This window comes from Globicephala melas, chromosome 1 (genome assembly GCF_963455315.2).
Source record: "Globicephala melas chromosome 1, mGloMel1.2, whole genome shotgun sequence".
NCBI lineage: Eukaryota > Metazoa > Chordata > Mammalia > Artiodactyla > Delphinidae > Globicephala > Globicephala melas.
In genome coordinates this window covers 180,243,124-180,269,864 of record NC_083314.1, presented here as the reverse complement: position 1 = coordinate 180,269,864, position 26,741 = coordinate 180,243,124, and the positions used below count along the sequence as shown (strand labels likewise).

The 26,741-nt window shown below is 40.9% G+C and overlaps 1 protein-coding gene across 3 annotated transcripts in view; it reads left to right on the top strand.

The window, feature by feature from the left end:
- Positions 1–26,741, top strand: part of UBE4B (ubiquitination factor E4B) — a 110,301-nt gene that overhangs the window by 48,832 nt on the left and 34,728 nt on the right. For all 3 annotated transcript variants that reach the window (XM_030879009.2, XM_060283291.1, XM_030879001.2), the window contains 10 exons: positions 5,320–5,461; positions 6,964–7,064; positions 8,054–8,168; positions 11,928–12,011; positions 14,577–14,633; positions 15,202–15,318; positions 15,406–15,504; positions 15,878–15,991; positions 17,837–18,035; positions 22,003–22,141. In XM_030879009.2, the coding sequence (XP_030734869.1) occupies positions 5,320–5,461; positions 6,964–7,064; positions 8,054–8,168; positions 11,928–12,011; positions 14,577–14,633; positions 15,202–15,318; positions 15,406–15,504; positions 15,878–15,991; positions 17,837–18,035; positions 22,003–22,141 (1,167 nt within the window). The remainder of the gene's footprint in view (positions 1–5,319; positions 5,462–6,963; positions 7,065–8,053; positions 8,169–11,927; positions 12,012–14,576; positions 14,634–15,201; positions 15,319–15,405; positions 15,505–15,877; positions 15,992–17,836; positions 18,036–22,002; positions 22,142–26,741) is intronic.

Genomic DNA, 26,741 nt, shown 5'->3' with positions numbered 1-26,741 from the left:
ACGTTGTATCACTGTTTCTCAAGTAAATTTCCCACAGATAGAAGTGTCTTTTTCATGTAGATAAAGTCCTCATCCATGACGATAGTAATGCAGCAGACATCCTTGTCAGGAATCAATTTCTGTACCTGAAAAAAGTGCTTTATTATCTGTTTTACTGTAAGCTATCTGTGGGAGAAACGCTGTCTCTCCCGGGCCTGTTGAATTCCAGCTTCCTCTAACAAAGATACCAGAATTGTATGCTGCTTTCACTGACTCTGCTCTAGACTTATAACATCCCAACCTTGTCTCAGATCTAGACTTGATAAGGAGAAATAAATCTTACCGATTATGTACTCGTAGCTGCGAATAGTTACGAGCATCACCTGCCGGGTACTGTGTCAGCTCTCAACCTACGTTATCACTCGAATCCTCACAGCACCGCCCCTAGTTACTGCCAGGAAACGTGGGTACAGGGAGGTTAGTCACACAACTAGTACGAGGCAGAGCCTGAGTCCAGAACTCACATTCCTCCCACCATACCCAGCTGCCTCTGGCTTCTCCATCTTTGCCCAGTGGGACTTGTGTTGTTCTCATTCCTTACGAGTTATTTCGCTGCCCAGAGTTTACACATCTACTCAGTTCCTTGGCAAGAAAGTGCCAACATTTTACTCCTTAATTACAAAATTCCACTCCAGTCAGCTGGCAGGTCCTTTGCTGGCTGTTCAAATGAAATCTGATCTGTCCAGGTTTTAGAAATTACAGATTCTGAATCTATATCAGAATCTATATCAAAAAGAATGTAGAAGGACAGGGCATATTCATATATAACTGATTAAACAAATAGAGAAGAACTTGAGAATGCACGTAGTGTCAGAACCAAGAAGTAGCAGAAAAATCTGATTAATTTGGGCAGTCGGTGAAGAGTTTTTTTCTTTCCCCTTTTCTAATTGATCTTAGAATTTTATTTACTTTGAAGTAAGCACTTTTAACACCCACTTCTCGCCTGGTAAGATCAATGTCATAGAAGCAGCAGTCAAGGGGGCTTGTTTCTGTCTCCCTTTGTGCTTGCCCAGTGGAATCGATGGGTTGTACATCTTTTGTGAAGTAGTTAGGACATACATTCCTATGTTAATTATTTATAGTGGTGATAATAAGGGTTAATTTAAGAAAGGCAAAAACATTCCTTCTAGACTGTTTCGTAGTGCTCTGTGAAAAAAGCTAGAATTATAAGGAACTACTTCCTGCAGGAATGGAAATGAGTGAAGTGAGAGTTATCTTTGTAATAAATATAACAAAGGAATTATTCTGCGGAAACGTTTTCTGATTGTTTCCTAGGAAATTGAGGACTAGAAAGAAGTTTTTCTTTCGTTTATTGGGTTCTTCTTCTCACTGCTCAGATATTTCAGTGAAGGAGATCAAATCTTGCAAGTCCTGAGCCTATGTGAATAGAGAAAGAGAAAACTAGCAAATAGGGGAAAACATTGACCTTTCCCCTCTTATTTCTGCTGACCATCACTATTTGGAGATGAAGCAACAGAGATGGTCGAAAGGAAATCTTTCTGCCATGTCTGTCCCCCAAACCCTCCAGTGATTTCCCTTCTCCCACAGAGTAAGACCCAAAGCCTCTCACCCTGGCCTGCAAGACAGTGCATCCCACATGTACACACACACACACACATTCACACTCACACACTCTTCCTGCCCCTTTCTGTCACCCATACTCTGCCTTTCTTTTCCTTCATAGCACTTAAAGCACTTCTATACTATTTTTGTTTTTAATTGTCTTCTCTCTGTAATGTAGTTGGCATATAACAAGGTCTTTATCTGTTTGATTCAGTGTACTGTCCCCAGGACCTTCGACAGTGCAGACATTTGTTCAGGGAATTTACATGGCTTGACCCTGCCCAGCTCTGCCTTTGCCTTGCATCTAGAAAATATACCATTCCAAAGTCTGCATCTAAAAAAGTAATAAAATAGGGTGATTATTCCCATAATAGAAGAACGGAAACTGCGATGGAATCCTTTCAAGAAACAAGTTTTCTTGGTACATTTAAAATGGGACTCAATTTGCACAGATCTGATGCATGTATAAATCCCCAGAAATATTTTCATTGTGTTTTCAGAAGGATTCAGCTGTATTTCCAATATGTGAAGTAATTAAATTATTCAGTTGGATTGTTGCTGTTGTTATCAGAAAATGGTTCACATGTTCTCCCAAGGGAGGTATAATTTTATAGATACTCTTAGGACTTAAACATGACATATTTCCAGTGTCACATTCCATGTTACGGTTGTAAAAGCATCATGAATTTCATAACAACTTCTTCAGGAAAAAAATGAAATACTATTTTAAAACAGTTAAAAATGTCCATTGATAGCATAAATTTAATGCATATAAACTGTACACCCCTTGCTCCTTCAGTATCACATTCAAAATTTGAGTTCAGCTCTTTGAGTTCAAACCTAGAGATCCTTATAAACCGGTTTTGACCACTGACAATCATGCGCATCCCTGGCGACGCTGGCCGCTCTGCACACCTGTGCTCATGGCCTACCTCGGCGCCCTTAGGACTGATCTCATAATTTGGAAGCATATTGACGAACACTAGGCTTTATTCTATGTTTTCTGTTTAGTTAAACTTACGTTTCTTTTCTTTCTTTCTCTTCTCTTGAAAGTCACTTGGAAGTGTTGTTTGGTCCCTGACAGATGATCACAGCATACATCAACGTCTTTTATCTTTGAAACTTCTCTTATACATTCTGAGTGTCTCTCATTGCCTTGCCTGGCGGTCTCGTACACACCCTGTCATTTTTCATGCCTTTGTGAAATGTTCGTGAAGGCATTTCGGTTGACTTTGAGGTGTTCAGATCTAAGTTAAAATGAAAGGGGACATTTTGGCTGAGAATGGGACCCAGTGTCAGTGCATCAGCAGCCACCAGCTAAGCGCGTTGACTTCCCACAGTCGTTCACAGGCACAGCATCAGACTGACTCCTTGCAACTGGCAAGGACCTATTGGCATCAAATATCAGATGCTTTCCATTCCAGAGGTGTAAAAATGTGAGAAAGATGGGGCTTATTATCAAGGAAATGTATAGTTTAAATACTTCATTTTAAACACGAGGAAGATCTATTTTCAGTGTCATCTGTGAGAGCTTTTCAAAGGGACTTTAACCTTAACTGTGTATAGTTATAAGCCTGTGTTAGCAAATTTCATCTTTGGGAAGTGCAGTGAATATAGTCCCTGAGTCACTAACCTCAGATGGAAGAGGGAGGGATAGCAGATAGCTTGAGAGCGGGATCGTGGCAGGTAAAGCCAAATATCTTTCTCCCCTGTCTCCTTCTGGGGATTCACCACACTACTTATATTTATGGGTGGGTTTTTCGGTTTTGTTCTTACGTTTTGTTTTGTTTTTTTCCTTTGCTTCATTGCAGTCCTCATCTTTCTGTTGTCAGGTCAACTAACAGATGACAGATCTTACCATACCATGAACTGTAGTCCAAAATTTAAGTGGTGTGAAGACACAAGAATTGTTTTTGGTTTTTTGAGGTGTCCCACCCTGGGCTGCCCATCTTTGTCTCTGGTGAGGCACTTTGTGGGTGGCTCCATTATCTGCCCAGTCAGGAGGGCGTTGGCTGCCTTGTGCTTTTTTTTTTTTTTTTAATATATTTATTTATTTTGGGCTGTGTTGGGTCTTCGTTTCTGTGCGAGGGCTTTCTCTAGTTGTGGCAAGCAGGGGCCACTCTTCATCGCGGTGCGTGGGCCTCTCATTGTTGCGGCCTCTCTTGTTGCGGAGCACAGGCTCCAGACGCGCAGGCTCAGTAGTTGTGGCCCACGGGCCTAGTTGCTGCGCGGCATGTGGGATCTTCCCAGACCAGGGCTCGAACCCGTGTCCCCTGCATTAGCAGGCAGATTCTCAACCACTGCGCCACCAGGGAAGCCGTGCCTTGTGCCTTTGACTGCTTCTCAGCCTCCCCTCCTCCCTTCCCTTCTGTCAGACCTATGTAGTAAGTAAGTTGTAAGAATTCAGGTTTACGAGACTCTGGCCTGAGAGCCTTGGATTTAAAGCCTTGCTATTGTTTTCATCTTTTTAAATTGAAATACTCTAATATCATACTTTCATTCCAAGGTCAATTATGTGTATTCTTCTAAAATTCTAAGGTCAGTTATGTATATATTCCAAAATTACTTTTGTGTATCTGTGCATCTATCTGCATAACGTGTCATTAATATCTTAATTCTTCTTTTAGTTTCTAGCTCCTCTCTGCCCCAGGCTGAAGTAGGGATGGGTATCTCAAGTTCCTGATATTCTTCCCCGCCTTTATCATCTTTCACATGTAAATTTTTTTTTTTTTTGCTAAGTTTATATTTTTTCATTTGTCTTCATTTCATAATTCCTGACCTCTTCCTATGCCATGATTAATCTTTTTGTATCTTTTATGTCTTATCGAATTTGTGAGTTAAACACCAGATTTGGTATTTGACCTATTGATGGTTAATCTAAACTTTGATTTCCTAACACCTAACCCTTGTGATAATGGTCTCAGGGAATAGTTGTTACTAATAATAACAGTGCCTCACGTTGTATCCTGCTTATATTTTACAAAGCACCTCCACATGATTTTATTGAACCCTCACTGCAGATGAGATGAAGTTCTGGGTTCAGGTAACAAGTAAGCAGTAGGGATGGGAATAGAACGCAAGTTTGGATACTCCTAGTGCAAGGTTTTTGTTTTGTTTTCACTATACTACTTTGTCCCTTTTGCCAAACATTTTGGAAAATTTGTGTTTGTAACATATTTTTCGTGTCTCCTTCTAACTGGACGGTTTTCCTAAGCCCTGGTCCTGTTGCCGAATGCTGGATGAAGGCTTTTAAGATCTGTGCTAGAAGTTAGGAAGAGGGATGTTTTGTTAGTCCCTTGTAACTTCCCTCCTAAAGACTTCGATTACGTAATAGCGTAGGTTGGCTTTAACCTCCAAGCCTGCCTAATTGCAGCTGGCCAGTTGGGTTTACATACGTGTGGTATCCCTTCAAATGCCCAGTGCTCAGTAGCAATTCTTAGAGTCCTCCTGGTTTTGTAAGGTGCTGTTCCCAAGAAGATAAGATGTTGGGTTTCTGGACAGACTTTCTTCTTAGGTCAATAAAATGTTTACTAAAAATTGCTATTGTTGGACTTGGAGCAGGTGAAACAAGCAGTCTGCTCCAGCCTCGGCTGCATGGGTGTCTGTGCTTTGTTCTGGGTGTGGGGACCCTAACGGGCTTTCTGCAGAAGTGCAAACTCTATCAAACGTGATTTATTGAGAACAGGTAAAAATCATCCATTCTTCTTTTCTCCAAAGTTTTGGAGCCTCTGGTGGGGCAAGTACTTGGGATTCCTACAGCGACCATTTCACCATTGAGACGTGCAAAGAGACAGATATGCTGAACTACCTCATCGAGTGTTTTGACCGAGTTGGAATAGAGGAAAAAAAAGCACCGAAGGTAACGTGAAATGGATTCTTTTTTTTTTTTTTTTTCTTCAGTACATGGGCCTCTCACTGCTGTGGCCTCTCCCGTTTGTGGAGCACAGGCTCCGGACGCGCAGGCTCAGCGGCCATGGCTCACGGGCCCAGCCGCTCCACGGCACGTGGGATCTTCCCGGACCGGGGCACGAACCCGTGTCCCCTGCATCGGCAGGTGGACTCTCAACCACTGCGCCACCAGGGAAGCCCGAAATGGATTCATTTTAAAACCCCCACAAAAACCTGGTTATGTGGTGGATAAATAATTGGTTTTTGACCCCCTAATGAGCATTCACTCATGTATTCAATCAGTAAAGTGGTTATTGAGCATCTACTATGGGTCAGGCACTGTGTTAGAAGCTGGGGGTGGATCAGTGAACCAGACAGACGAGGATTCCAGTCCTCATGGAACTCACATCCTAGTAGAGGGAAGAAGTGACAGGGCCAAGTGCCACTGCCACCAGCGACTTACACGGCCCTGATGATTTCTCTCCTAGTCTGTCGTAATCATAATAACCAACATTTATGGAGCGCCTAGACTGCCAGACACTTGGCTAGGTCTCATTCTCACAGTTGTTCATTAGTCCAGTGTGGTCCTGTGTGGTATAAGTATTATTTTTTTCCGTTGTGTTAATAAGCAAATGAACCTCAGAGAGATCAAGTACATACTAACCTCGGTCTTTCCTAAAAGCCAAGTGGCGTAAAGTGAACTTTCAAAAAGCGAGGGATACCTGTAATTGTCCAGAATCACATAAATAATAAATTGCAAAACTGGGTTTAAACTCAGCAAGCTGCACTTTTTCTTCTATTTCATGCTGAGTTACTTTATTATTATCACATTTCATTCCTATTTCATTTTTTTTTTTAAGTTTTTATTGGAGTATAGTTGATTTACAATGTTGTGTTAGTTTCAGGTACACAGCAAAGTGAATCAGTTATACATATACAAATATCCACTCTTTTTTTTTTTAAGATTCTTTTCCCATACAGGCCATTGCAGAGTACTAAGTAGAGTTCCCCTGTGCTATTCAGTAGGTCCTTATTAGTTATCTATTGTATATATAGTAGTGTGTATATGTCAATCCCAATCTCCCAATTTATCCCCACCACCCCAATTTCATTTTCTAGTTCTGGTTTTCTATTGGAAACTAATCCGGTTGTCAACCTGTTAGCTTCATATTTGTGAAGGGCTTCTTGGGGTTTGCTGCACTTAACCGTAGCAAAATCAAAGAGAGTGGGCGCGTATCTCTGAAATCCCCACGTGGTCACCTGAAGCTTCTGCTTCTCTCTTCTCTAATTGTAGATTTTAGCGGAGACATTATACTTGGATGATACAGTTACTCTAGTTTGTTCATCATCGGTAAAGGAAGAGAAAAGGGTGCCATTTCCTGCAGATTGATCTCTTCTGACTCTTGTCAGTTTTCAACTGTATGGGATTATTTTGTTTGTCTTTGTAGACCTAACCTCTACCTTTCTTTGCAGATGTGCAGCCAGCCAGCAGTCAGCCAGCTTCTGAGCAACATCCGCTCACAGTGCATATCCCATACTGCATTAGTACTACAAGGGTCCCTCACACAACCAAGGTATGAAAAACCAATATGTGCTTGCTGTTAGCAGGGAGAGGGCCCTCTCCATCAGGCCGCCCAGCCATTCTGCACCACGTTGGATAACTCACTTCCTTACCCATGAAATGAGTGGTTGACTAGATGGTTTCTGAGGTCCCTTTCTTTCTCTAAAATACTATGAAAATAAAACACTCTGTGTGGTTTATTGAGATAGACTGTGGTTGAAATATGTTGACTTCAGGGCAGCAAATTAGTAATTCAGTTTAAAAGCAGCTGCTTGAAAGCAGTATAGATACTTGAAAAAAATGTGTAGATCATCACTGTCCATGTATCGTATAATCAATTTCTATTATTCAATAATAAAGAATAGTGGTGGAATAGGTAACATGGGAATCACCCGAAGTGTACTACATTATTAATTTTTGTTCAGAGGGTCCCATAAAGGTTTCAGGTTTAATAAAAGAGTATTTCTGTATTTCATTTCTCTTGTGAAAAAACATCTAAAGGAAAAATGACAAAGTTCAAGATTTATTCATTCTGGATGATCTTACCATAACCATTTTTGAAATTTGTCAGGAAAAAAAAAAGGAAAATGATGCACATGTACTAAAACTTACACACTGTTCCATGGTTAAAATTAATAAGAGCTTAAAAAAGTCTTCAGCCACTGCTAATCTTTTCTTCCCCCATTGGATGAGGCATAAATAAATAAGTAAAAGAGACATATAATACTTTGGTTTTTCTGATGCTTTATTTTTCAAGGGCTATATGGAGGCAAAGATGGATCCTTTCAAACCTTCTATGGTTTCTCACTGAACAGCCCCCAAAGTGATTATCTTAACAATGAGAAAGGTGATCTTTTGCCTAAAACGATTGACTGTTGTGTGGATTATTTGGGAAATTTGAAGCTTGACCTGTGATTGTCAGCTACATGACATTCTGTATGTTCTGTTGTTACACGGTGACAAGTTGATTCATCAGAGCCCTTGACTTTCGTGGGTCTGCAGGTCCCTGCAGCAGCCGTCCTTCCTGGTGCCGTACATGCTGTGTAGGAATCTCCCATACGGCTTTATTCAAGAACTGGTGAGAACCACTCACCAGGATGAAGAAGTGTTCAAGCAGGTAAGGTTTTGTGCGTTTGCTACTGAAACTGCTGGATTAGGAGCTTCCCTGCCGAGCTAGATTTCTAAAGACACCATATATTGAAAACTTTGGTTCCTGAATTTGAACATGCGCATGTCATTTGCTCAGAGAGAGCTCCCCGAGATTCCTGTCCTGAGGAAATCAGATTGACAGCTGCATTGTTCAAATCATGTGTACATTTCAACTAATCAGTCAAGCATCAGGTATTTTAAACATGGTCTGTGCTAAATGTTTTGGGATAGTAGAAGAAATATAAGGCCCTGTCTTTGATTTTAAGAAGCTCTTAACACACTACCAAGAGGTAGCATAAGACGTGATATACATTTGCCAGATAAGTAGTGTTGAAAATTAGTTCTCTGAGTTTACAAAAAGGAGATTAATAAATCAAAGACCAAATTAGCTCAGCTGCAGTTTGCAGGTCACATAAAACCATTGTCTTCTCACCACTAGACCGGGAATGAAGTCTCAGATCTTACTGATTACTTCATTCATTAAGTATCCATACATTTTTGATATCCCATTGTGTAAAGGCAAGTGAAAATGCAGATATGTAATATTTAATAATAAAGCTTAATAATAATAATAACTAAAAAAGTTAGTCTTAAAGATTTCTTCCAAGGTAAAACCTTGGCATGAATTTTGATTACTGTTCTGTGGCCTGTGTTGTAAAGTAAGCACTTTGCCACAACAACTTTAACACAGCTGTTTCCCATGATGAAAGGATGCTAATGACATTTTCTTACAATTTGTTGTATGATAATCTCTTTTTTTGTTTCTAGAAAGAATAATAGAGGCAATAGCTACAAATGATATGATTCCTTTTAATCTGTTTTTTTAAAAACTCTGTTTGTTTTTTTATTTATGGCTGCTTTGGGTCTTCGTTGCTACGCACGGACTTTCTCTAATTTTGGCGAACGGGGGCTACTCTTCATTGCGGTGCGCAGGCTTCTCATTGCAGTGGCTTCTTTTGTTGCGGAGCATTGGCTCTAGGCATGCGGGCTTCAGTAGTTGCAGCACACGGGCTTCAATAGTTGCAGTGCGTGGGCTCAGTAGTTGTGGCTCATGGGCTCTAGAGTGCAGTCTCAGTAGTTGTGGCGCATGGGCTTAGTTGCTCTGAGGCATGTGAGATCTTCCTGGACCAGGGCTCGAACCCGTGTCCCCTGCATTGGCAGGCAGATTCTTAACCACTGCGCCACCAGGGAGATCCCTAATCTGTTTTTATACCTAATACTATTTTTAACTGTTCATATTGAGGCCTTTGAATTCTCAGAAACTGTGTTTTCAGCAGTTTTCAAAATATTAGTGAAAGAAGCATCCAGGAGTGAAAATCCCAGTCAGTGTTGTGTATTCTGTATTTGGAATTTATCAACTGCTCATCTTAGATGATGGTCTTACTGACTTATAGGAATATTTTAGGCATTATAGTGAGCTTTTCTTCTCTAGAAAATTAAGTGAACTCTGATGAAAATATGTAACTGTCTTGTAAGGTTTAAGTGATACATTATATTATATGTGTAATATACATAAAGTAGAATACTTCTACTCAAAAAGACATCACTTGAGGAACCAGAGTAGCTTTACCTGTATGAAAGCCTGGAGGTCAGCTAAAAAAGTATGTTATGCCTATTTTATTCATAAAGAAACTTACATAGAGGCTATGAAATGACCTCTATGTGTGTTTTTTTGTTTTTTTTATATTTTAAATTTATTTATTTCACCTTATTTATTTTTTGGCTGCGTTAGGTCTTCGTTGCTATGCGTGGGCTTTCTCTAGTTGCTGCCAGTGGGAGCTACTCTTCGTTGTGGTGCGCGGGCTTCTCTGCGGTGGCTTCTCTTGTTGTGGAGCATGGGCTTTAGGCACACGGGCTTCAGTAGTTGTGGAGCACAGGCTTCAGTAGTTGTGGTGCACGGGCTTTGGTGCTCCACAGCATGTGGGATCCTCCTGGACCAGGGCTCGAACCTGTGTCCGCTGCGTTGTCAGGCGGACTCCGAACCACTGCGCCACCAGGGAAGCCCTATCTGTTTATTTTTAATCACAGAATTCTGATCCCTTGTCTTTTCTTACGTGTCACCATGTTTCCTCAAGAGAAATGATGAGTGCAGTGGAGTTGCTGAACTGAAAAACAGCATTTTACCTTTTGTCTTAATAATGTGGCAGATTTGAATGATTAAACCTTTTGAGAGAAATTTCAGTCTTCCTTTAATTAAAGTTTGAGATGTTCATAGATAAATAAACAGCAATAAATAGTAGTTAGAATTTAGAATTGGAGATGAACACTTGGAGCATTTTTTATCGGTGCTGGGAGGTATTTATTTGAAAATAAAATTATTTTAAAAACGTGTAAGTCACACAAACAGTATAATGTTCGATATTTGAAAAGTATTACGTTTAGTAATATTTTGTCTGCTTATTATAATTTAAACCCTACTTGCAAAAGAGGATAACTCTAAAGAAGTTTTACTTTATAGCGTTCCTGAAAAAAATGCTTAAGAGATTTTTCTAGATGATCAATTGTGAAATTTATCTTTTGGTGATTCTGGAACTACTGTTTTTCCCTCTATTGCAGTTTGGGCATTTCCCACCCCTACACCTAAGCATCTCCTCTCCATTTTTAGCTAGCTTACGAAAGCACATTACTTCTACCCTGATTGCTTGGGTTGCGAGAACTAGAAGGATCTCTTCAAGAGCTGTGTTGATATCTCAAGACACTCTAATACACTTTGTAATGCAGGGCACCTTTTTAATACTGTGCTCCTTAAATGACAAAGGTGTTCCATACAATGGGATGAAATTAGTAGGAAAGAGAATTTTTCAGGTTTTCTAGTAGCTTTTTAGAACACTCCCTTTTTCAACTTGTTGGCATTCAGACTGTCAGCTGTTGTTTACAACATTCTCAGCTTAATGTTATTAGTCTTGAATCCCAACCAACTCCCTAAATGTGCTGCTCAGTGAGTACACTGTGAAATTTAAACATGAGCTGTGCTGAGCAGATTCTGCAGTGTTCCTGTGCCCTGATATTAATGGTGAGCTTGTAAACGTAAATTTGAGTGCCCTTAGGCCCTGACATCAGGTTGTTGTACTAATCACACCACATATGGAGGTAAGGCATCCTGATGAAGTTTTCTTTTTCAGTTTCAACATTTACCAGCCATCTCTTTGTTCTACATAATTCAAGTTAAGATACTAATAATATCCATTATTGGTCTATTTTTTTTGTTCTCTTCGAAGTAAACGAGGAAAGATGGAAAGAATTAAAGGTGTAGGTGTAGGGGTGGCAACAAAAAATTTCTTAAAACGTTAATAGAATTGAGCAGATATTGGAACATTTAGTCCAATTTCTTTACAGGTTTTAGGTGCTTGGTAATCAGAAACATACTCGTTGCTGTGATATGCAGGTTAGAGTAATTTATTTGATTAGAGCAAGGAGCCCGGGAGGGTCCTGCAGCAGGCTCCACATCTGTGAGTTTCTGTTGAATCACGGGGAGTCTTGTCAGAGTTTTAGGGTTCACCAAAACCTATTACTTCTGGAGAATTCAGCTGCCTTACTTTACGGTCAGCCTTGTGAAAGGACAAAGCAACACCCTGTGGCTGGATTCTAGGCTCCTGTGTATGCAAAACAGCTTTTCCTTGGGCAAGCAGTGCAAATGCCTGGACTTTGCAGATTCGGCACTTTATTTGACATGCCTCCTGTTCTTAAATTTTCTGTAACTTATATTTCTGATTTTTTTTTCTTGTAGATCTTTATCCCCATTTTACAAGGCCTGGCTCTCGCTGCCAAAGAGTGCTCCCTCGACAGCGACTACTTTAAATACCCCCTCATGGTAAAACTTTATTCTTTTCCTTGTAACACATTCAGCAGATGTTTTTCTTCCAGATGATTTTAACATACACTTTTCTTTCAGGTCCATGATCAACCTTGTTTTCAAACTTAAAACATGAAATCATTGTGTTGGCCATGCAGAGTGTTTGGTGTGCAGTGAGATGCATCAGTGAAGACAGTTAGCGGCCATCCGAGCCTTAGACAGGAGTCAGTGATACAGTCATTAAAATGTACTTTGCCTTATTCTGTAGCTTATGAAAACAATAATCATTGGTGGTCTCCTTCTTGATTGTCCTAGCAATGAGCATACCATATTTGGGGTGAAATTTTGTTAATTTAAAACAAAACAAAACAAAACAAAGAACTGTGACAGATGCAAATAAAGAAGGCAGAGTTAGATTAAGAAAAGGAATACAATTTTGTCTTTACCTAGTGACTTTGCACAGAAAATTGCACAGTGCTTTTCTTGTTCATCTTCCCCGTTTCCTGAGGCTGTACACTTCACTTCAGGCTTTACTTGGAAAACACAAATTTGCTCAGCTCCTCCAGGCACTTAGAGGAAGCATAAATTGTGAACAGAACTATTGGCTAGATTCTCACCAAGGGTCTTCAGAGTTGTGAAAATATTGGAACCAGAAAGAAAATAAGAGGCTGTTTTCTTCTCTGACCTTGCTTCTTTAAAATTTTGGGAGAAAAATACTTTGAAGTATTACTGAATATTTTTCATTCTAAAAGTATGAAGGAAAAATATCAAAACATGAAATCAGTTGACTCTGTATAAACACGACCTTGTGTAAATTGAAGCCTTGGTTAAATTGATGTTTTGCTGCCCATGTTCCTTTTACTCATTCTGCTAACTTGATTCCATCTTACCATTAATTCACTGCTTCCTGAGCGCCTCAAGTGTGACACACACAGAGGACCCAGGAGCTCATGAGATAAGGTGCCTCTCCTCAAGGCAAAAATCAAGACCACAACGATACAGTCAGATAATTACAATCAGTGCAAACACAGAGGTGTATTTATCTGTTTCAGAAAATCAAAACTGAGCTAAAAGGCTAAATATTAAAGTTAAACATTAAAACATTAATTAATGTTTTAAACATTAAAGCCAGTTAAATAGAAGGTGAAGCAGGAAGTCTTAGTTTTAAAAATAATTTTGAATGAATTTATGTCAGGGTTCTTCCTAGTGCACATGTTATTCCCATTCCTAATGAAATTCTATTAATCCTTGTACATTGTTCTGTCTTTGGCACATAAAAAGAAGTGGAAAAATCTGATTATTTGAGTTCAGTGATGAAATCTCTTAGTGTACATTAATTATCACTGTATTATATAAATATTCCCTCCTGGAATTGTTGGCTTTTCTCTTGTGGTTTGAATTAGCTTGATGATTCAGTAAGGAGCTTTTAGTGTCAGATATCAACAAAGTGTTCTTCTGGGTCAAAAGACAAAGGCCTCCATTATGATAGACAATAGTTTTATTTTGTACCATTATTGATGCTTGTGCAGCAAAGGGAGTGCACTGAGAGAAAGGGCAATAATTTAAGGCAGGAAGCGGAAGACCGTTGGAGCTAAAATCAGAAAGAAGCATGATTATCCTCTAGGCCAGTGGATCCCAACTTTGCCGTACCTTGGAATCACCTGGGGATCTGTAGAAAGTACCTCTGCCTGGCTCTCCAAAGCTGTGACTTAATTCGTTGAGGATGTGGTGAGGGCGTGGCCTGGCATGGGGCTTTCAGAGGCTGCCCAGGTGATCCTAATGTGCAGCTGAGTTTGGGAGCCCTGGTGCTGAGCAGGGAGAATGTTTCCTTCTCAGTGGCTCTCTGAGCCTCAGCGGCTTCTCAGTTGTGTCAGTGCCTGAATGCATGGACTCAAAAGCTTCCAGCAGCTGTTTTAGCAACTCCCATAGCAACATCCAAATCACAGAGGAAATTAAATTCACTGTTAAAATAGTGCTTGACTGTATTACCATGGCCATGGTAAACGCTTTTTATGTGCCTAAGAACTATATTTCCTGATTGTCTTAACTCGAGAACGATTGGAGCGCCGATGGAAAACTTTGAGGTTCTCAAAAAACCAGGGATCTTGAAACCAAGGAATACTTTTAAATATATTTTGAATTTGGTCGCTTATTAAATTTTAATTATTTATAGTCCTGTTTGATACTGGCGAGACTAGCCATCTCAAGTTTATGAAGCATATCTTTCTGGTATAGAAAGATGTTAAATGAAAAAATCATTTATTGTAAGAATACACTCATTTACCTCTGTGTGTATATGTACAAAAATATGTCTAGAAAGCTCTTGGGCAAAATATCAATAGAGGTTAATGAGGGTGAAGTTTATGAGCGACTTGTAGTTTCATTTTATATTTCTGTTTTATCGGAAGTTTTTTACAACGCACATGTACTAGTTTATTCATCAGAAAAGCAGTGAAGCTATTTGTGCTTTGTTGGGAATGCATACCTGTTTATAGCAGCATTAAAGCTATGTCTTGATGTTACCCATGGTGGTCAGTTTAGGATGAAATACATTTAAATGACCCTTTCTGATCTTGTTTCTAGGCTTTAGGTGAGCTCTGTGAAACCAAGTTTGGAAAGACACACCCTGTGTGCAATTTGGTAAGTGCCACCCTAATGGACTTGCACATTTTCAGTGAACATGTAACACAGAAGATATTCCTTAAGTAACAGTATCTGAAAAATGTCTCTTGGAGGACGTTGAGATGCAGATGTGAGTAATACATGTGGGTGGCTCTCAACTGTTACATTGTTGTCACCTGCGTTATTTCCGGGAATGACATTATTCACTTCTCTTTTGTGATTTTCGGGAGATAAGTATTGTACAGCTAGTACAACAGGTCCTGTTGGAAACGTTTCCTTGAGTCCTTTGGTGGTATAGGAATACTTCATTTGCATGATATCAAATATTATCATGAAACATGGAAATTAAAAGTATATCTTGTAAAAATGTAGCGGACCTGGAGTGCTTTCCTTCATCTGAAATGAGAAAAAGTGGACAGGCGTCCTGACATATTTGTGACCTTGTGTTTTTGGATGTTAAGTGTCAGCCATTTTGCTGGTGGCTAAGAACCAGCTGAACAGGTCACCTGCCGAGAATTCTTTTTGTCTCATTTTTACATCACTTGCTGATTTAGCAGCTTGACTTGCCTCTTCTGTTTTTTCCTAGGTTGCTTCTTTGCCTTTGTGGTTGCCTAAATCATTAAGCCCTGGCTCTGGGCGGGAGCTGCAGAGACTCTCGTACTTGGGGGCTTTCTTTAGCTTCTCAGTCTTTGCAGAAGATGATGTAAGTACAGCGGCACTTTGCTGCTCTTATGTTCAGATTCTTCCCCAAATGTATATTATACGTTGAATTTTTGCTTTCTCTTTCCAGGCAAAAGTGGTTGAAAAATATTTCTCAGGGCCTGCCATTACCCTGGAAAACACTCGTGTGGTGAGCCAATCACTGCAGCATTACTTGGAGCTGGGAAGGGTAGGTGTTGAGAAAATGTATCCAAAGGATGAATGTGTTTTCAGTTCTGAAAGTTAAAAGCAGCACAATTATAGGCTCATTATAGTGTGATTAAGGTAATTGGGCCCCTGTCCTGGAAAGGAAATAGCAAAGGCTATTTTATTAAAACTATAACTACTCCCCTCTTCCACGCCACATTCTGCTTTCATGCTGATCATCTTGATACAGTTGAATACGGACTTTTCTTCTATCCTTGTAGTCAGGTTCTTCTAAAATGAGTGGACCTGGGAGAGGAGAAAAAGTGGGAAGGAGTTTAGCTTTTCGTAAAGTCAAAAAGGAATAATTTCTTAAACAAAGTTTTAATTTTTTTCTTCCCTTATAAAATAAATTTCAGCAAGAGCTTTTCAAGATTCTGCATAGTATTTTGTTAAACGGAGAAACCCGGGAGGCTGCTCTTGGTTACATGGCAGCTGTCGTCAATGCCAATATGAAGAAAGCACAGATGCAGGTAGGATTCCTGAAGACTGCTTTTACTTATTCATTAAATTCATTCATCTAAGTCATATTTATTCAGAACCTACCAGACATTGTGCTAGGAAATGGAGATACAGTGTTGAACAAGATAGACAAGCTTCCTGCCTTTGTGGAGCTTATGTTCTATAGGGTAGATGAGTAGACGTGTAAATGTTTAATTCTAGAATCGAGGAAGCCAGTGAAGCAAGGTAGAGGACTTGAAAGTAACCATGGAGGCACCAGAAGGAAGGCATGGGAGTGTCCAAGGAGGAGACATTTGATCAGAGGCCTGACTGATAAGAAAGAGCCAGCCATCACAAGGCTGAGAAAAGAACTTTCTAGATACGTGTGAAACACGAAGGTGGGAGTGAACCAGCTTTGGAACGAGCCCCACGTGCAGGCTTTCATGGCTGGAGGATAGTGAACAGGAAGGAAACCGGCGGGTCATGGACTGGAGGGGTGGGCAGAGGCTCCATCAGGTTGAGCTGATGTTGTAAGAAGTGTCATGAGGAGCCACTGGAGGGTTTTCGGGAAGGAAATCACCAAGTCTGCTGTGTGGAGGATGGGCTAATGGGAGGAGGGGGTACAGGAGCCAACCCGAAGAGACCAGGTACAAGGTGCGGTGTTGCTGATGAGGGAGGCTGGTGGCTGGGACCACTTCACCGGCATGGAAAAGTTAAAAGGGCATCCTTGCTATATTATTATTATTAATAAATTTATTTATTTTTGGCTGCATTGGGTCTTTGTTGCTGCACGTGGGCTTTTCTCTAGTTGCGGTGAGCGGGCGCTGCTCTTCCTTGCGGTGCGCGGGCTTCTCATTGCGGTGGCTTCTCTTGTTGCGGAGCACGGCCTCCAGGCGTGCGGGCTCAGTAGTTGTGACACATGGGCTTAGTTACTCCACGGCCTGTGGGATCTTCCCGGACCAGGACTCAAACCCGTGTCCCCTGCATTGGCAGGCAGATTCTTAACCACTGCACCACCAGGGAAGCTCCCTTGCTATATTATTACTGAGCGATGTGACATTTCTACTCAGAAGAAAAAGCAGAGAGAAGAGGTATACCATGGACGTGGTATTAGACTGCCTGGATTTCCAACTGGGGTTCCACTGTTTGCCGGCAGTAGGACGTAGACAGTTGCTTCTCTGTGCCTCCATTTCCTTGTTGCCAAGTGGGGATAATAATAGTACCTGACTCGTGGACTTAGTGTATGTAAAGCTGTTAGAATCATGCCCAGTACGTGGTGAGCACTCCACCGATGTTAACTATCTTTATTAGAATTATGGTCTTTTTTTTTTGGCTGTGCCACACGGTTTGCAGGATCCCCAACCAGGGATTGAACCCAGGCCCTGGGCAGTGAAAGCATGGCGTCCCAACCACTGGACCTCCAGGGAATTCCCAGAATTGTTGTATTCTTAGAGCAGGATTATGCTATCGCTGTCAGCCAGAGAAGCTGTTAGTCAAGTGGTAACTGTGAAACGAGTTGTTCCGATGCTTCTGAGGGGAAATAAAGAAGAGAAAGGAAATAGCATTTATTGCATTTCTGCTTACTGATTTTGAGGATCTTAGGCAAATCACTTAAATTCTCTGAGCCTTAGTTTCCTCCTCTGTAAAATGTGAATAACAGTATCATTCAATTCTAAGGGCTATTGTGGAGATTCAGTGAGAGAAAACCCTTCACGTATGGTTAACACTCAACAAATCGCACCTGCCAGTAGAGTGACGATGGTGGTGCTATAGGTGTCCCCTCGCTGACTTCAGGATGAAAGTTTGCTCTCCTTTCTGTACGCTTTTGCCAAAATTTCTGTTCAGATCATGATTTTAAATACTTTTCTCTTTCACAGACGGATGATAGATTGGTATCTACGGACGGATTGATGCTGAATTTCCTTTGGGTGCTGCAGCAGCTAAGCACAAAGATCAAGTTAGAGACAGTCGACCCCACGTACATATTCCACCCGAGGTGTCGGATTACTCTTCCCAGCGATGAGACGAGAGTGAATGCAACGATGGAGGACGTGAATGACTGGCTGACTGAACTTTGTGAGTGACATGTTCATTAGGTCGTTAAAAGCTGCCCTTCTTTTATTATTTTTTTTTGGTTGCCCCACGTGGCACGTGGGATCTTAGTTCCCAGACCAGGGATCGAACCCACACCCCCTGCATCGGAAGCATGGAGTTGTAACCACTGGACCACCAGGGAAGCAGTTCTTCTATTTTCTTTTAATTACAAAAAGTAGAGTAGATACGCATTCTAACAGAAGGACCCATTTGGACTCAGCATCATCCCACAGTGTGAATCTGACACCGGCTACAGCGTCCCTGTCTGTCACCTCCCAGCGTCCCACCCCCATCCCTGGGGCTCCCTCTTGCCCTGTTCCTGTTCTCCATCATCAGTGCCAGTTTTCATTGACTCCTCTCCCCCTAAAGCTGCTGCATCAGACGGTTATGGGATTATCAGGAGGAGAACTTTAATAAACATCTTAATAGCAACGCTACTGTCTTACTCGTTAAATATAAGGAGACTGAGGCTCCAGAAAGTGCCCAGCTCGCCTAGCCTGTCAATCAGCGAGTTGCAGCTGCGGCTCAGGTGTGCTGAGCCGAGCCCAGGGCTCTGTCGGCTCCACCACACACTCCCTGATCTGGGTCCATCCTTCCCGGTGTTTAGTTCGGTTCCACTTTTTCTTACTTGGCAGTAGTGAGGGAAGCAACCTAATTCTTTAGGGAATTTCTGTTCCTCTCAGGCGACCTGATTTCTGATAAGCCAGGCTCCAGAATTAGGATCTGGGCTCCTGGGGCCAGGCCAGCCCGGGTTGGGGGTAGTTAGAGGGTTTGTGGAGAAGGTCAAGGGGGTCCCTTAAAGAACAGGCTGCCCAGAGGACGGCTGGAGCTAAGGAAGACGCTTTCTGAGGAAGGGCCCTTCCAGAGGGAGGGCCTGTAGGAGAGGAAGAAGAGAGCCTACCCTGCTTGACCACAGCTGCTTTCCCGGCTAAACGCAGTCGTGACAGAGAGGTAGAGGGACAGAGGGAGAGAATGCAAAGGAGTATAGATGGAGAAGGCAGAAGAGAAGGAAAGACACAGGCAAAGGGAAGCTTGTGACGAATAAAATGTATCTGAGAGACCGGTGATCAGGAAAACAGAAAAGTAGAAATCCAAGAGAAATGGGTACATATTTTATGTTGCAAAATACTGGGTTTGAAAGTGATTCCTGAGTGAAGGAAAATAATGACTTTCTGGGCTTCCCTGGTGGCTCAGTGGTTGAGAGCCCGCCTGCCGATGCAGGGGGCACAGGTTCGTACCCCGGTCCAGGAACATCCCATATGCCGCGGAGCGGCTGGGCCCGTGAGCCATGGCCGCTGGGCCTGCACGTCCGGAGCCTGTGCTCCACAATGGGAGAGGCCACAGCAGTGAGAGGCCCGTGTACCGCAAAAAAAAAAAAGACTTTTCTGCTTTTCCATTTCTTTGTTTTGTTACAATCCCTGAGAATCTGTCAGTACTGGGAATGCTATTCATTCACCCAAGTGAGCCACATCCAGCTTATGTGGAGGGGTGGTTCTCGGCTGCACCAGGTGAGAAGTTAGAGTTTACAGAGTCTAGGAAAAATAGAAAAATTTATTTTGTTTGGATGCTAATGACTCCTCACAAATTGTTACTACCTCTCTAGAAATACATTTATGAGCTAGAGATATGCAATAAAAATTAATACAATAAAAAAAGAAGTTCTCTTTTGGATTAGCCAACATCAAATAGATACGTAGAACAAATGGGAGGAAATGTGGTGTTCTGGGTTTAAATATGTATGTGTATACAATAGAAATGATAGCAATGACTTAGTTATTATGTAGGTTTTATATATGCCAGTTAAAATTCTCATGAAATCTCTCACAGATCTTGATGAATTGATGGAATAAAAATACGAGTATTTTGAAGGTGTTATGATTATGGATCTTTTTCTCTATATTATAAAGCATGTTATTAAAGCAACTATACTTCAATTTAAAAAATTTTAAGGGGTTTCCCTGGTGGCGCAGTGGTTGAGAATCTGCCTGCTAATGCAGGGGACACGGGTTCGAGCCCTGGTCTGGGAGGATCCCACATGCCGCGGAGCAACTAGGCCCGTGAGCCACAACTACTGAGCCTGCGCGTCTGGAGCCTGTGCTCCGCAACAAGAGAGGCCGCGATAGTGAGAGGCCCGTGCACCGCGATGACGAGTGGCCCCTGCTTGCCACAACTAGAGAAAGCCCTCGCACGGAAACGAAGACCCAACACAGCAAAAATTAATTAATTAATAAACTCCTAAAAAAAAAATTTTTTAAACATGTTACTTAATGACGAACATAAAAACCATATGACATTTAGTTTTACACATTATAAAATTATTTATGGAGTAATGTAGAGATTCCGTCCTTCCCTGGCACGAAAAAGCCGAACAGAGGATTTGACCCAGCCATAAAAGAGAGAGAAATTTTTAATGATTTAAGAAATGGAAAATATCATCAGAGATTATATATATATATCTTAATATATAAACATACTTTTTATAGAGGGAGAGAAAAGGAATATGTAAAATAAAAGAATGGGAGAAAATATGTCACATAATTGATAAAATCATATTCAAAATGCAGAACTGTTATAAATGTGTAAGACCAAAACTAAATTCTACCAAGAAACAGTTGTCTTTCGCTTGTGGGAACAATATAAGCAGTATATGTCAAATAAAATACACTTGTAGGGGAAATATACATATTTGTAGGAATTAGGTACAAATTGAAAGAAATTCAAATTAACGTTCTGTAACTACAAATTATTCAAAAACAGAGTGATAAGGTAGAATATAAGTTTGTAAATAAATAGATGGCATTTTATCAATTAATTTAGTCTATCTAAAGTGAATTCTGGTGATTCATAACAAAAATCTGTAATACTGTCTTTCTCAGTAATTCCACTTCCCAGAATATGCTCGCAAAGCTGGCAACGGAGAGGGGGTGAGGGAGTAACTTGTTATACATAGATCCTCCCAGCACTGTTTCTAATAGAGGAAAATTAGAAACAACAAATATGTCCAACAGTAGGGAAATGGCTGTGGAATCTGTAGCTTATTTACATAATCTAATACCATTTTGAGGTTTAACAATGATGTTTGAATAGTAGAAATGATTCTATAAAATACACCAGGAAGACACATCACGGAAGATTGTTGGTGTACATTTGTATAAACATTTAATTAGATGGGGCAGAGTACCTGATCATACATGGAGCTCAGAGGAATTCTGTTTTTCTTATAACATTACCTAAGCCTAATTTTTTTAATATAAATTTATTTATTTATTTATTTTGGCTGCTTTGGGTCTTCGCTGTTGCGCATGGGCTTTCTCTAGTTGCGGCGAGCGGGGGCTACTCTTCGTTGCAGTGCGCGGGCTTCTCACTGCAGTGGCTTCTCTTGTTGCAGAGCATGGGCTCTAGGCGCACAGGCTTCAGTAGTTGTGGCACGTGGGCTCAGTAGTTGTGGCTTGCGGTGTCTAGAGCACAGGCTCAGTAGTTGTGGCACACGAGCTTAGTTGCTCCTCAGCATGTGGGATCTTCCTGGACCAGGGATCAAACCCGTGTCCCCTGCCTTGGCAGGCGGATTCTTAACCACTGTACCACCAGGGAAGTCCCATTAATTCTAATTTTTTAAAAGTGTCCTTGGGGACTTCCCTAGTGGCACAGTGGTTGAGAGTCCGCCTGCCGATGCAGGGGACGTGGGTTCCTGCCCCGGTCCCGGAAGATCCCACATGCCGTGGAGCGGCTGGGCCCGTGAGCCATGGCCACTGAGCCTGCGCGTCCAGAGCCTGTGCTCCCCAACAGGAGAGGCCACAACAGTGAGAGGCCTGAGTACCACACACACACACAAAAAAGTGTCCTTAAGCTTCTTGAAAATACAAGTGTAATTTTGTCTTCTTAATTGTGCTTTTCCTCTGATATAGTCATGTGATAGATTTTATTTCGGGGATTTTGTTCTTTTTCCTAGATGGAGATCAATCTCCGTTTTCTGAGCCGAAATTCCCTACGGAATGCTTCTTCCTTACCCTGCACGCCCACCATCTCTCAATTCTGCCGGGTTGCCGACGCTACATCCGCAGACTCCGGGCCATACGGGAGCTCAACAGGTATGTGCATGATGCCATGTCCTGAGGTTGCCTGAGTCACCACTTGTTCTCACAAGCAGGCAGTTCCCTTGTGACCAGTAGATTTGAATGTGACGGGTACATAGGGTACTGCCAGTAGATTTGAATGTGAGGGGTACATAGGGTACTGCCTCTGCTACTACATCCACGTTCCTTGATTGGCCAGAGTTCTTTACATGGTGAAGTGACCCAAACTTTGATTTCTACAGTTCTCAACCCTTGGTATGTGGTTGAGACTTCCATTAACTTTTTCCACTGGGTACCATATTATCAGGAGGCACTTTAAAGGATTTCTTGGGTTCCAGACATACCCCTCTTTCCCTGGACTGTGAAACAGTAACTCTGGTTTCTCTTAATAAACAAGGTCATTTACTCCCACCCACATGTAATTCACTTTTTTTGCACATTGTCCTGTGGCATAAGAAGTCTAAAAGGGCCAGATAGTAGCCTCAGTTTCCTATTCATTAGCACCATTGTTGTTTTTCTTAATCTAAGCATTTCTCCCCATGTACCAGCACCTGCAAACAAAGGTCACAGGAATAGGAGGCAAACATTTTTTTGAACAGGTCATCTGGAATAATAATGGAGTAGCCACTTAACACCATTTGGTCCAGGAGTGGTGTAGTCTGAGTATGATAGAAAATGTGTCATATCTATATCTACCTTGAATTAAAATAGAATCAATCACTTAATAATTCTAATAACTGCCTGGTAGATTTCTTAATATTTTTTTTTCTACATGTAATCATGTTGTCTGTAAATGATGACAGTTTTCTTTCTTTCTCATAATTTTCTTTTTATTATTTTTCTAATTTTAATTATGCTTTATTATTTGACCTACATGCTATTTATGATTGTATTGATTAATTTTAAATTCTTTTCCTTTTTTTTTTTTTTAAACCCCACATTTGTTTATTTATTTATTTTTTTGGCTGTGTTGGGTCTTCGTTTCTGTGCGAGGGCTTTCTCTAGTTGTGGCAAGCAGGGGCCACTGTTCATCGCGGTGCACGGGCCTCTCACTATCGTGGCCTCTCTTGTTGCGGAGCACAGGCTCCAGACGCGCAGGCTCAGTAGCTGTGGCTCACGGGCCCAGCTGCTCCGCGGCATGTGGGATCTTCCCAGACCAGGGCTCGAATCCGTGTCCCCTGCATTAGCAGGCAGATTCTCAACCACTGCGCCACCAGGGAAGCCCTCATAATTTTCTTTTTCATGCCTTACTGCCCTGGCTACAATTTCTACTACAGTCTTGAGTAGAAGTATTGATAACTTTATTAAAATTTCTTTCTTATTTCAGTTAATGGGGGGAAGTTTTTTAGACATCCTCTATTATCAGATTAAGGAAATTCCCTTTTAGGTGATTATTTTCTACAAGTTTTTTGTTCTCAACAGGAGTTGAATTTTATTAAAATCTTTTTCCATCTCTGTTGAGGAGATCAGATTTTTTTCCCCTTTATTCTATTAATATGGTTGAATTACATCAACTGGCTTTCTGATATCAAACCAATCTTACATTCTTTTTTAATTATTATTATTATTTTATTTATTTTATTCTTGACTGTGTTGGGTCTTAGTTGTGGCACGTGGGATCTTTGTTGAGGCATGCAGGATCTTTTGTTGCAGTTCCTGGGCTTTCCTCTAGTTGTGGCGTGTAGGTTTTCTCTCTGTAGTTGTGGCGCGCAGGCTCCAGAGTGTGTGAGCTCTCTAGTTCAGGCATGCAGGCTCAGTAGTTGTGGCACGCAGGCTTAGTTGCCCCGTGGCATGTGGGATCTTAGTTCCCTGACCAAGGATCGAACCCGCGTCCCTTGCTTTGGAAGGTGGATTCTTTGCCACTGGACCACCAGGGAAGTTCCCTTATATTCTTGAAATAAACTCAACTCTATATTATTGCTTTTAAATCTCATTGGATATTCAATTTGCTAACATTCTGTTTAGGAGTTTTGAGTCTATATTCAAAAGAAAGATTGACCTATGATTTTCATTTCTTGTTAAGTCCTCCTCAAATTTTGTTATCAACATTATTCTTGCCACATAGAATCAGTTGTGGAGTGTCCCCTCTTTTTATATTTTTTGAGGAGTTTATTGTGTAAGAATTATTTTATTTCTTCCTTAAATGTTAGGAAACATTGATGAAGTTGTCTGGGCTTAGAGTTTTCTATGTGGGAAGTTTTTTAAATTATGTATTTTATTGTTAATAGATATTGGCCTGTTTAGATTTTCATTTCATCTTGTGCCAGTTTTCCCGTGGTATGTAAAGTTTTAAAACTTTTCGGTATAAAGTTGTTCATAGTATCCTCTTTTTATCACTTTTGTGTCTGTAGGGCCTTTATTATTTCCTTTTAGTTTAATTTGCTTTTTGTTGATGTTTCTATTGCTTTTTGAGGTTGATATTTAAATCATTCATTTTCAGCCCTTTCTTATATATGCATTTAAGGCTGTTTAGTTTCCCTCTAAGTATGGCTTTAGCTGCATCCCTCATTTTTAGTAGGTCATCTTTTTTACTGAGGTATAATAGACATATAACATTATGTTGGTTTCAGGTATACAACATAATGATTTGATGTTTGCATATATTGCAAAATGGTCACCACAATAAGTCTAATTAACATCTGTCACCGTACATAGTAACATATTTTTTTCTTGTGATGAGAACTTTTAGGATCTCTCTCAGCAACTTTCAAATACGCAGTACAGTATTATTAACTATAGTCACCATGTTGTATATTACATCCCCATGACTTACTTATTTTATAACTGGTAGTTTGTGTACCTTTTGACACCCTTGACCTATTTTGTCCACCCCACTCCCCTACCTCTGGCAGCCACCAGTCGTCTTCTCTGTGTCTTTGAACTTGGTATTTTGGGTTTTTGTTTGTTTTTTTAGGATTCCATACATAAGTGAGATTATATGGTATTTATCGCTGTCCGACTTATTTCACTTAGCATAATGCCCTCAAGGTCCATCCATGTTGTTACCAGTGGCAAAATTTCATTCTTTTTTATGGCCGAAAAATATTCCTCTGTGTGTGTGTGTGTCTGTGTGTGTGAGACATTTCTTTTTCCATTCATCTGTTGGTGGACACTTGGATTGTTTCTCTATCTTGGCTATTGTAAATAATGTTGCAATGAACATGGGGGTGCATATATCTTTTCATTTTTGTTTTCGTGGGCTAAATACCCAGAAGTGGAATTGCTGGATCATACAGTAGTTTTAATTTTAATTTTTTGCGGAATATCCATACTGTTTTCCATAGTGGTTGTACCAGTTTACATTGCCACCAACAGTGCACAGGGCTTCCCTCTTCTCTACATTCTTACCAACACTTATTTCTTATCTTTTTGATAGTGGCCATTCTAACAGGTATGAGGTGATATCTCATTGTGGTTTTGATTTGCATTTCCTTAATAGTTAGTGATCTTGAGCACCTTTTGGTATGTCGTATTTTATTGTGCCGTTCAAAATATATTCGAATTTTTATTATTTCTTACTTGACTTGTGGATTATATAAAGATGGGGTGCTTAAATTCCAGATTCTTGGGGGGATTTGTTCATTTATCCTTTGTTACTGATTTCTAGCTAAATTCCATTGTCAGAAGACATATTCTGATTTGTGTTCTTTGAACTTTATTGAGATTTGCTTCGTAGCTAACATTTAAATTAATAAATGTTCCATAACGGAAATGAGCGCACAGGAATTCCCTGGCAGTCCAGTGGTTAGGACTCTGCACTCTCACTGCCGAGGACCTCGGTTCAGTCCTGGTCAGGGAACTAAAATCCCACGTGCCACGCAACCAAAGAAAAAAGAAGAAGAAAAGAAAAGAATCCGCTTTCTATATTGCTTTTTGCAGTATTTCACATATATCGTTTAAGTTTGTTTATCTTTTGTTCAAATTTTCCTTATGTCTGCTGATTTTATCAGCTTATAATATCAGTTATTGAGAGGCTTATAAAAATTTCCAACTCTGATTTGTCTGTTCCTTCATCCTGGAGTGGATGCTGTCCTGTGGTCCCATCATTCCCACTGACTTCGGAGGATACATGTCAATGGCACCATCTGCCATCTTCACTCCCAGCCTGCAGTGAGGGTTGGTGCCTTTCAGAGATGTTGGTGTTCCCCCCACCTGTGTATTTTTCAGTGCTGTGATACAAGAGGTATCTTCCAGGGCTTCCCTGGTGGCGCAGTGGTTAAGAATCTGCCCGCCAATGCAGGGGACACGGGTTCAAGCCCTGATCCAGGAAGATCCCACATGCTGTGGAGCAGCTAAGCCTGTAGTCCGTGGCAACTAAGCCCGTGTGCCACAACTACTGATCCTGCGCTCTGCAGCCTCCGAGCCACAATTACTGAGCCCGCACACCTAGAGCCCATGCTCCACAACAAGAGAAGCCACTGCAATGAGAAGCCCGCGCACCACAACAAAGAGTAGCCCCCGCTTGCCGCAACTAGAGAAAGCCCACGTGCAGCAGTGAAGACCCAATGCAGCCAAAAATAAATAAATAAATTTTTTAAATTAAAAAACTAATTAAATAAATAAAAGTACATCTGGCTGAAGTCAGATTAAGAAAATAAAAGAAGTATCTTCCAGG